We start from the raw sequence: 11323 nt of genomic DNA, 5'->3' as shown, positions 1-11323 counted from the left end.
CTGAGTTTCCCCAGCACGGAGGGGAAAAAAAGGGTGAGGAGGTGGTGGGTTATCACCCCTGTTAAGTGGCTCACTCTTACTGGGTATGGAGAGAATTGAACAGAGTGGCTGGTCTGCCCTCAGGGCAGGCGCTGGTGGAAGGGAGGTTGTGTGGGCACCCCTCCCCAGGGCTCTGGACACCACTGGCTGCAGGGGGCATCCTGAACAAGCACCTGGCTTGGGGGCGCGGCCCCAGCAGCCACACTGGGCCATTTCAGTTCCCCGGGGCAGGTCGAGTGGGGCTCAAGAGCGCGCAGCCCGGGCGCCTGCCCCAGGCTGGGGACACAGGGCCACCTCCGCTGGCTGCCCACCCGCAGCCCTGCGCTGTCACGTTCCAGCCGCCTGACTTAGGCCGCGCGGGGCGGGGAGCCGGGAGGCGGTGCCGGCGCCCGCTCGGCCCCGGAGGCGGCACCAGGAAGCGCCCGCCCCGGCGGGAGCCGCCATGTAACCGGCGCCGCCCGGAGCCCGAGCCGCGCGGGCCCCAGCGACCCGCCCGCCATGGGGGACGAGGATGAGGACGAGGGCTGCGCGGTAGAACTGCAGATCATCGAAGGTGGGTGCGGGGCCTGGTGGTGGCTGCCCTAGGCAGGCGATGAGGGGCCAGGGGCTAGCTGGGCTCATTCGCCCCCTGTGCCCGCAGCCAACCTGACCGGACACGAGGAGAAGGTGAGCGTGGAGAACTTCGAGCTGCTCAAGGTGCTGGGCACGGGAGGTGAGGACCCTGGCCACTGTGCAGGTGCCCCAGGCATAGTGTCTTGTGCCTCCAGCCCGCACACCCGCCTGGGCCTGGGCCAGGCCACCGGGGAGGCCCCCCACCCTTTCCCGGCACAGCTCGCCCTGCCAGCCCCACCCTACTGTGCCAGGGTTTCATGCCCACTTCCAGGGCGCTCCACGTTGACATCATTACTCCCTTCAAGATCCTGCGTGTGCATGCCCCCTGCTGCGACTCGCCAGCCTCCCTGGGATCATGCACCCATCCCAAGTGATTTGCACAGCTCCTCCCCTCTGTGACAGCACCGGCCCATATTTTGCAAACTCCTTATCTTGGTGTGCACATCCCTCCTCTGGCCAGGAGTGCACCTCTGCTGCCCTTCCTCCATTTGCATCCCTTTCCATCCCTCTGAGCTTGGCAGGTTTGCATGTGCCCCACCCCACCCCCAGCCCCTGGAGTTGCTCTTGCCCCAGGCTGGTTTGCATGCCCCTTCTCTGGTGTTGCTGAGCACTCTCCGGAGATGTGCACACCTTTTCCTTAGAAGGCTCTGCCAGCATTTGGCACACGTGCCTCTCACCCGCAGCGTGCACACCCTTCTGGGTTGGCATCACCCCCATTCCCACCAGTCTGCACCGCCCTCCCACTCACAGCCCACCCTCCACCCACTCGCTGCTCCCACAGCCTACGGGAAGGTGTTCCTGGTGCGAAAGGCGGGCGGGCACGACGCGGGGAAGCTGTATGCCATGAAGGTGCTGCGGAAGGCGGCGCTGGTACAGCGCGCCAAGACGCAGGAGCACACGCGCACCGAGCGCTCTGTGTTGGAGCTGGTGCGCCAGGCGCCCTTCCTGGTCACGCTGCACTACGCCTTCCAAACCGATGCCAAGCTGCACCTCATTCTGGGTGAGGGCACTGCCACATACCAACTTGGGGGAATGGGGGCCGGTGAGGCCACCTGAGGGGGCCGAGTCTAACCACCAAGTGCACCTTCAGACTACGTGAGTGGCGGTGAGATGTTCACCCACCTCTACCAGCGCCAGTACTTCAAGGAGGCCGAGGTGCGCGTGTATGGGGGTGAGATCGTGCTGGCTTTGGAACACCTGCACAAGGTGGGTGAGAACCCAGGTTCCCGGCTGCTGTCATAGGAACTGGGTCTGGTTTAATGAGGGGCCTCCAAAGAGGCAGTCTCATTTCACACCCTGGGCTTCCGGGGGGTGGGGTGGTGGCCTTGGTGGGGACCAGAGCTGCTTCCCCAGGCCTCCTGGCAGGAAGCCTCAGTGCTGCTTGGTGGGGTCCCCTCCCCTGGTGCCTCCTGGAAGGGGCTTTCCTCTCACCAGGAACTCTGGGCTGCCTTCACAGAACTTCCTCAAATGGAGACTTTTGACTTGTCTCCTGAGGCCTGGGCTCTTCACACAGCCTCCTTTCTTGGGGACCTCAGAGCCTGTCCTGCGCCCCTTCACTCCTTGATTTCCTTTGATCTTCAGTGGCTTCTTTTTAATCTAATGGTGCAACTGCACCCCGGGCCCATTCTTGCCCTAGAGATGCCTTGGCAGGTGGATGATCTTCTCTGGGGCTCTCCTTACTCTGAGCAAGGGACCTGGTGCAGAGACCAGACCAGCGGTAGGAGCTGGGGAGGGTCTCGTGGAGGGAGCCTTAGTTCCCCTCTTGCTCCCGCCAGCTGGGCATCATCTACCGAGACCTGAAGCTGGAGAATGTGCTGCTGGATTCCGAGGGCCACATCGTCCTCACGGACTTCGGCCTGAGCAAAGAGTTCCTGACGGAAGAGGTGAGCGGGTGTAGTCTCCGCTGAGTTTCCCTCATTCAGGCCTTTCGCCTGTCTCTTCCTGTTCCCTGTCTGCATTCTGGGGGTGCAGAGTCAACAGATCCAGGAGTTTCCCCCATTTCACCCTCGGCCTTGCAAGGCCTCCTGCTCTGAGCCTTGGAGGCCACTGGGGTGCCAGAGAGGAGTGGATGAACGAATGGGTCCTCTTGTCCTTCTAGAAAGAGCGGACCTTCTCCTTCTGTGGCACCATTGAGTACATGGCCCCTGAGATCATTCGTAGCAAGACGGGGCACGGCAAGGTTGGTTGGTGGGGAGGCTGGGGTGGTAGTGGCGGGGCGTGAGTGGGAGCCCATAGGCCCTCACCACCCTCACCCCTGCCCCGCCTCGGCAGGCGGTGGACTGGTGGAGCCTGGGCATCCTGCTCTTCGAGCTGCTGACGGGTGCCTCGCCCTTCACACTGGAGGGCGAGAGGAACACGCAGGCCGAGGTGTCCCGGTGAGTGGGCTGGTGGCGGGGGGCGGCCGAGGGGCTGCAGGGCCTGCCTGGGCTGGGCCGTGGGGGGGGCTCGCTGCCCCTGACGCCCCACCCATCCTCCCAGACGGATCCTGAAGTGCTCCCCTCCCTTCCCCCCCCGGATTGGGCCCGTGGCGCAGGACCTGCTGCAGCGGCTGCTGTGCAAGGACCCTAAGAAGCGATTGGGTGCGGGTCCCCAGGGGGCACAGGAGGTCAAGAACCATCCCTTCTTCCAGGTGAGGCTTCTGACCCGGGGGCCCACGCTTCCTGTACATCCCAGGCCAGGCTGCTGCTCTGGATGGGGGGACACTGGAGGGACAGTCTGAGCCGGGCCAGATCTACTTTATCCAGAAACCCTCAGATGGACAAGGCCGGTGTGCATATTAGGGGCTGGGCTCACGCCGTTTCCACAGAAGCTGGGCAGGTGTGTTCCAGGAGGGAGGAACACCAGGCTCATCACAGTCGCACCTGGGAGTGGACTGGCCAGTGCTTTCAGAGGACAGAGCCACAGAAGGCTGGTGCCCTGCCCAAGATGGCACGGGAATGGTGGGGAGTTGGGAGCAGATCCCTGCTGTGGATGGGTCTCTTATGGCCCAGACGGGCACTGCAAGTGACACTCATGGCTGACAGCATCCACACAGGTGTTCTGCTCTTTGTTCCTACTGGTCCTTGTGCCTGTATCTCAGATGGACCGTGGATCAGGCCACGTGGGCTATTGTTCCCTTGTCAAGAGCACATGCACGTTAGAGAGTGGCACACCGTGAACTCTGCCTCGTGAGACCTGGTTGACTCAGGCACTGCACGTGGCCCTAGCGTCACCGGCTAGAACCCTGTGACCGTGAACACCCATTGCAGGGCGGCCCTTTGCTGACATGGTTTCATGTTACTTTTGGAACCCTCTGAGGGTCCCCATCTTTCCACACGCAGAAGCTGAGGTTCAGAAAAGTTCAGTCATTTGCCCAGTGCCACCAAACCAGGCAGTGATTGAGCCGAGATTCAAACCCAGGGCCAGCGGACCTGAATGCCCGTGTCTCGGCTGCCACAGTCTTCTTTTACATGGGGGATCAGGTTTGCCACTTATCTGACGTGGTCACAGGGCCACCCACTATGGGCCCTCACTGTGGCCAGGGACTCTGCTACCCATACTGTGAATGCTGACCCTGGACCTTCCTAGCCATGCCAGCCTGGAAGGCGGCCCTGAGATGCTCTCACAGAGGTGAAGTTCGGGGGTGGGGGTGGGGAAGAGGAGGTGACTGAGCAGGGTCAGTTCCTTCAGTGAACTCTTCCGGCCCTGGGGCAAGAGGATTGCCAGTTTGAAGCTGGCCGAGGAAACTCAGCAAGACCCTGTCTCAAAATAAAATAAAAAGGGCTGGGGATGTACTTCGGTGGAAGAGCATTCCTGGGTTCAATCCCCAGTGCTTCAAAGAAGAAGAAGAAGGTCGTACATTCCTGAACCTGGCTGGTGCTTCAGGATGGGTCTGGGAGCGGCTGAGTAGCCAAGCTGAAGAGGCCCCCCAGGTCTTTGGGCCCACAGCTTGGAAGGAGGGCTCCCTTCCTTCTGCCCTCTGCACAGTCTTTCTGGTGACAGCAGTGCTGAGCTCCCTGATGGCAGAATGGGGGCCTTCAAGCCTCTTGTGTGCAATTGATCAAAGTCCAACTCAGAATGGTGGCGTCCACTGGGACAGAATTGGCTGCTAGCACCAGAGATCAGGATGGACAGTGACCTAAAAAGTCAGTGCTTTCTTTAGCTTTGTTCTCACACGGAAGAAGTGCAGAGGCTGGCAGGCCACGGGTGCGTGGTGTCTCCATGGTGCCAAGGTGTCTTCAGGAATCTAAGCTCTTCTCGTCTCTTTTTTGGCTCTCTTATTCTTAGCACGTAGCCTCCAACCTGAGGGTTGCTTCGTGGCCCAGGCTGGCCGCTGAAGCTCTTGAACCCAGGGATGCTGTACCACTGAGCTGCATCCCCAGCCCTTTTTATTTTTATTCATTTATTTTTGAGACAGGGTCTTGCTAAGTTAAACTCGGTTAAGTTGCTGAGGCTGGGCTTGAACCTGTGATCCTCTTGTCTGAGCCTCCCAAACCACTGGACTTATAGGTGTGCACCACCATGCCTGGCTCCCCTTTCCTTCCTGAGGATCTTTCCCTGCACTCCTACCTGACAATTTTTGCTTATAAGTTTTTGGGCATCCCTAACATCAAGAGAGGGTAAAATATTGTATTTTAGTTCTGTACATTTTCTCCTGGAGTAAAATTGTGACTTCAGTGCTAAGAAAGACAGAGAGAGTAGATATTGGACAGGCAATTAACAGATTCCTCCACATTAGCTTAAACACAAAAGGGCATATTTATACTCCAATGAGTGAAAAGTCCGAAGAAAAGGGGTCTGGCTTCAGGCAAGGCTGGTTACAGGTGCTGAAACTTCTTGGTTCTGCTTTTCTGCATGGGGACTTCATCATTAAGCCTCAGGAGGGTCCTGGTCCTCAGCAGTTCCAGACCCACCTCCTCGCCGTAGGACAGATTTACTTATTTGTCATGACAACTCTATTACAAGCTCCAGAACCGGTGAAGTGTGATGGAGGGCGGTTCTCCGAGGGGAATAGGGGCTCTGTTACCAGAGGGAGGGAGGCGGGAGCTGGGAGGTAGGTAGAACAGCTGCCCGTCCCAGAGGCCAGGTATGCCCTTGCCTTGTTGGGGAGCTGCCCATGGGGGTGACTCCAGTGAAGTGGGGTCTCCAGTACCTGCCCTTGGACCCCTAATCTCTGATGATTCCTTTTCCCCAGGGTCTAGACTGGGCTGCTCTGGCTGCCAGGAAGATCCCGGCCCCATTCCGGCCCCAGATCCGCTCAGAGCTGGATGTGGGCAACTTTGCTGAGGAATTTACGCGGCTGGAGCCTGTCTACTCACCCGCTGGCAGCCCCCCGGCTGGGGACCCTCGAATCTTTCAGGTGAGAACTCCTGGATCCGCAGACTCAGAAGAGGAGGGAGCTTCGGTCTGCCCCTGCCCTGGCTGACTGTGGGCACCACACAGGCCCCGGGTCTCGGTCAGGACGCAGCCTCTCCTCCAGGCCTCCCCACTTACAGATGCCTGGGGCTGTCGGTTGGTTATGGAGACCAGTGCAGCAGGGCACGTGTTTGATGGTTCATGGTTTAAACTTTGTGTTAATTTCCCTTCTAGTCCATCATCCCCTTGTTATTAAAAAAAATACTGTTTTTGAATTACTCACGTGCTTATGTGGGCATCCAGGAGGAGGTGCCACATTTATCCCGTGGCTCTGCTGGCCCCTGTCATGTGCAGCTTGCTCTTCACTAGCACCCCACCTGATGCGTTGGGGGCACCACTGAAGTGCCCAGAGGCTCCAGGATGCACCTCTGTGTCTTTGCGCATGCCGTTCCCTCTACCTGGAGTGTCCTGCCACAGTAGTCCCCTGGCAAGCCCCCATTCACCGGCTCCTCCTCGACCACTCACCAGGCCCCCAGGGTCACCCTTTCCCTGTGCACCAGCCCTCTGCAGAATGGCACCTTCTACTGGGCAGTTTGACCTGTTGTATCCCGACTGGTCCGGATGCCCCCAAGAGGTGGGACTGTGTGTTCGGTCCTTGTGTCCCTAGGCCCAGCTCTGATGCCCGGCCTGTAAGACGGTCCATACGTAGTCAATAAGAATAGACCAGTATCAAGGATGGATGGGTCAGTCCCTGTATGAAACTCTAGAATTGACAACTCTGCTCCAACGTCCCTCACTGTACTGTCCCAGTCTGATGAGAAAGTTGGTTTTTGTCAATCGTTGGTTAATTTCCATTCATTTATGTAACGATTCAGAAATGTGTATTGAATACCTGCAGCGTGCCAGGCACTCATCTGGGCACCAGGGATGTATCAGTGAACCTAACAGACGGAAGTCCCGCCTCTGAGCAGCTTGCATTATAGTGCACAGTGGGGCTAGGTTTGCAGGAGAGAGCAGCACACAGTTAAAGTTACCCTTGAAACTCTCTGGAATTGCTGGCACATGGGGCCCCAGGAAAGCCAAAGAATTTACTCTGGCTTCTCTCTGCACGTCCTCAGTGGCTCCACCTTGCCAAGGGGGCCAAATTCTGGTTTGAAAGGGAAGGATTTTTTTTCCCCCTCAGCAGCGTTGACTTCTCATGAGCCGAGTGTGTATGATGTCAGGCCACAGTGCTTTCATGCTTTTGCCTGTCATTTTCTTGGTCACTAGCATGTGCCAGGTACTTTGGGAGGGACCTCATTGTGTTGAGGAAGGTGGGGTCAGAGACTGTCGGGGGACTGACAGGGCCCCAAGCCATTATGAAGCCAGGTGGAACAGAATGTGTCCACCATCCCTTCTGCACCAGGATGCAATGGGGACGTCCCCCACAGTCCCTTTGCCCCGGTCTTCCTTCTGCCTCCCCCACCCTCTGGCGCAGGCTTTCCAGGGTTCCTCACCCGCACCCCTGACCCCCATGCCTATGTGCCCCTGACCGCGCCTTGCAGGGATACTCTTTCGTCGCGCCGTCCATCCTGTTTGATCACAACAATGCTGTGATGATTGACGCGCTGGAAGCCCCCAGCGCTGGAGACCGGCCTGGCCGGGCAGCGGTGGCCAGGAGTGCCATGATGCAGGTGGGCTGGGCTGGGCTGGGCTGGGGAAATACTAACGTTGGGTGTGAGGGGTCTGGGCTTGGGAGTACGAATTGAGTGCACCAGGCGTCCCCAGTGTCTTTGATGAGGTCCTGAGCCTCTTTGAGGTGGGTCGTGGTGTGGTGTGGCCATGGGTCTCCAGGGTGGGCCTCTGATGCGCCCCCTTTGCCTCCAGGACTCGCCATTCTTCCAGCAGTACGAGCTGGACCTTCGGGAGCCGGCTCTGGGTCAGGGCAGCTTCTCTGTGTGTCGTCGCTGCCGCCAGCGCCAGAGTGGTCAGGAGTTTGCAGTCAAGATCCTCAGTCGCAGGTGGGAGCGACCCCCAGCCAATTGGCCTGGGTGGCGGGGCTGGCAGAGGGCCACTCCAATCCCAGAGGGCCACTCTAATCGCGCCTGCCCCATTCCCCAGGCTTGAGGCGAACACGCAGCGCGAAGTGGCCGCCCTGAGGCTGTGCCAGTCGCACCCCAACGTGGTGAATCTGCACGAGGTCCATCACGACCAGGTGACTGCTTCCAGGCTGAGGTGGACTGCAGGGACGCCAGAGATCAGGAGGAGGGGCCTGAGGGCCATGGGCGGGGCGTAGGATCGGATGTGGTGTCCTTGGGGTCCTGAGGGGACCCAGGAGGCCGAGAGGTGGGATTTGAGGGCAGTAGGTCCCCAGGACTGTAGGGCGGGCCGGAGGATGGCCTAGGAGATGGACTTTGCGGAGGGCGTGTAAGGTGTTAGGATTTACGGGGGCGGGGCTTTAAAGTGGCCAAAGAAGCGGGTCCTGGGAGGGGTAGAATCCGAGGACTTGAGGTGAGGCCTATGCGTGGCTCTTGCGGGTGGTATTAAGGTCAGGGCTGGAACATGAGGGGTCGGAGGACTGGGGCCTGGCCTGGCCGCTGTGTGCGCCTGGCTGGGTTCCGTCAGCGGCGGCGTGGTGACCGTGGCCCTCCGCGCCGCCCGCAGCTGCACACGTACCTGGTCCTGGAGCTGCTGCGGGGCGGGGAGCTGCTGGAGCACATCCGCAAGAAGCGGCACTTCAGCGAGTCGGAGGCGAGCCAGATCCTGCGCAGCCTCGTGTCAGCCGTGAGCTTCATGCACGAGGAGGCGGGCGTGGTGCACCGCGACCTCAAGCCCGAGGTGGGCGAGGGACCTCGGCGCTGGGCAGGGGTGGGCGCGCGAGGCCGCCTCTGACCGCGGGCCGCTGTCCCTATAGAACATCCTGTACGCGGATGACACGCCCGGGGCGCCGGTGAAGATCATCGATTTCGGGTTCGCGCGACTGCGGCCGCAAAGCCCCGCCGGGCCCATGCAGACGCCCTGCTTCACGCTGCAGTATGCGGCCCCTGAGCTGCTGGCGCAGCAAGGTTATGACGAGTCCTGCGACCTTTGGAGCCTGGGCGTCATTCTGGTAGGAGTCGTGGTCCCCAAGAAGATTTCAGGTTGGCCCAAGCCTGGGTTGGAGGTCTCACTGATTCGGGAGTAAACGAGGCGGGGGGGGGCCAGGTCGCTTTAGTGGGGATGGCTGGTTTGCATGTAAGATGGAGATCGGGGGTCTTCCTAAATACAGGGCGTCGCTGTGGTTTTGGGATTGAGGCATCCGTGTACTAGGGGTAGAAATCAGGGTTCATCATGCTAGGGTCTCAGGAGTCACCCCAGGTAGAGGCGAATGGTCTGTGGGTGGGCTTAGGGGTCAGCCTGGGCCCTGCAGCCTGTAAGGTCTCACTCTCCCCTCCCCCCCCCCCCGCCCACCTTCTCCTAGTACATGATGCTGTCGGGGCAGGTGCCCTTCCAGGGGGCCTCAGGCCAGGGCGGGCAGAGCCAGGCAGCCGAAATCATGTGCAAGATCCGAGAGGGGCGCTTCTCCCTTGACGGGGAGGCCTGGCAGGGCGTGTCAGAGGAAGCCAAGGAGCTGGTCCGAGGTGCGGAGCTGGAGGTCGCAATCCATGGTTGGGGACGGGGAGGTCATACGGTTACTTATTCTGGGGCAGGCATGGTCACTGGGTCCGGTGTCCTCGTTGGGGGATGGATAAAGAGGAGAGTGGGGCTGTTTGGATCTCTGGGGTGCAGCCTCCACATGACCCCTTTCTCACACTTCCCTGTCCCTCCTCCAGGGCTGCTGACTGTGGACCCCGCCAAGCGGCTGAAGCTCGAGGGGCTGCGGGGTAGCTCGTGGCTGCAGGACGGCAGCGCGCGCTCCTCGCCCCCACTGCGGACGCCGGACGTGCTGGAGTCCTCTGGGCCCGCGGTGCGCTCGGGGCTCAACGCCACCTTCAGGGTAAGGGCGGGGCCGGCGGGGTGGGCGGAGCCTCGATCTGGGTCGGGGGAGGCGGCGGAGCCCGAGCCTGGAAGGGTCGGGTCAACCAAGCCTGGCCTCGGGCGCTTTGGGGTCCTCACCTTTGGGAGGCTGCAGGTCAAGACCTGGTAGGAGGAGGGCCAGCTAGGATCGGGCCTCACCCTGCCTTCCCACCAGGCGTTCAATCGCGGCAAGCGGGAGGGCTTCTTCCTGAAGAGCGTGGAGAACGCGCCGCTCGCCAAGCGGCGCAAGCAGAAGCTGCGGAGTGCAGCCGCCTCCCGCCGCGGCTCCCCCGCGCCTGCCGCCCCGGGCCGGGCCCCTGCCGCCAAGGGAGCCTCCCGCCGAGCCAACGGCCCCCTGCCCCCCTCCTAGCCCCACACCGCTGTGACCCCTTCCCCGGAGGAGCTGGGACCTGGCTTCTGCCAGCAGCTCCGCCCCGTCCCCGGGAATCGCCCCCTCCTCACCCTCCCGCACCCCACTCCCCGACAGAGCAGAAGTATTTTTATAAGCAGAGAATTTTTTATGTCTTACCAGATAGAGTTAGGGGTGCAGGGAAGGGGGGCTGCCGGAGTGCGTGTCGCCGCCCTCTCCCAGACACTGCCTCACCTGGCGGAAGGTCCCGCCCAGGGCCTGCTCCAACTGGGGAGGGCTCCTCTCCCCGTTCCTACACGCTGGGTTGTCACTGGCGAGAAACTGGGACCCCTCCCTGTTCTCCCTTGAGGCGTGGCTTCTGGGAGGGGACACTCCTCAAGCTGTCACTTTATGGACTGTGCAATTATGTCCACCAAAGACCTGTGTTGGGGGGATTGAGGGAGAGACCCTGGGGTCCCCTGGAGCATTTCTGCCTCACTTTATGTCACCTGCTTCTCCCCTATTGGGGCTAAGGAAGGAGGTAGGCGACCCTTAGAGGGGAGGCCCCTTTCTCACCCACCCTTTCCCCTTTTGCACAGCTGCTCCTGGCCGAGGGTGGGGCCGTGTGGGCTGGGCATCCACTGTCACTGCCTCAGCCCATCCAGGCTGTGCCTTTGACTTTAAAATAAAAGTCCACCCAGTGCTGCGTGTGGCACCTGTGCCTGTGTTTGTTCCTGGGACAGGGTGTAGGACCTGGGGGTGGGTGGGAGGGACAGGCAGATCTTATGCACAACAAGGCTGACTTTCATCTTGGGTACCTGTACAGCTCTGCCAGGTATTTAGGATTCTCTTGGTTGTAGGTAATAGAAAACCCAACCTAAACTTGCTTAAGCAACACACAGGCGTTCTTAGGCTCTTTTATCTGTAACTTCAGGTGAGGCCTGATCCAGAATAAAAACGTGATCAGGACTCTCTTTCCCAGTCCCAGCTCTTCATTCTGCGTCCTTGGCGATG

General features: G+C 60.4%; 1 protein-coding gene across 3 annotated transcripts; it reads left to right on the top strand.

Moving 5' to 3' along the window:
* Positions 1-462: 462 nt before the first annotated feature.
* Rps6ka4 (ribosomal protein S6 kinase A4) lies at positions 463-11024 on the top strand. Of its 3 annotated transcripts, none has more exons than XM_027944244.2 (17): positions 463-592; positions 680-705; positions 1402-1651; positions 1742-1857; positions 2427-2534; positions 2750-2830; positions 2923-3026; positions 3130-3280; positions 5825-5989; positions 7530-7658; positions 7852-7985; positions 8086-8179; positions 8629-8802; positions 8879-9073; positions 9425-9584; positions 9777-9940; positions 10136-11024. In XM_027944244.2, exons 1-17 carry the CDS (start codon positions 538-540, stop codon positions 10328-10330), a joined length of 2301 nt encoding a protein of 766 aa, XP_027800045.1. In that variant the 5' UTR covers positions 463-537; the 3' UTR covers positions 10331-11024. The 3 variants fall into 3 exon arrangements, with proteins under 3 accessions (XP_027800045.1, XP_027800044.1, XP_027800046.1); XM_027944243.2 differs by having other exon boundaries at positions 680-751; positions 1433-1651; XM_027944245.3 differs by having other exon boundaries at positions 527-592; positions 1433-1651.
* The last annotated feature ends 299 nt before the right edge of the window (positions 11025-11323 follow it).

Source organism: Marmota flaviventris, chromosome 9 (genome assembly GCF_047511675.1).
Source record: "Marmota flaviventris isolate mMarFla1 chromosome 9, mMarFla1.hap1, whole genome shotgun sequence".
NCBI lineage: Eukaryota > Metazoa > Chordata > Mammalia > Rodentia > Sciuridae > Marmota > Marmota flaviventris.
The sequence above is the reverse complement of the archived record's forward strand: the minus strand, read 5'-3'. Positions and strand labels throughout refer to the sequence as shown.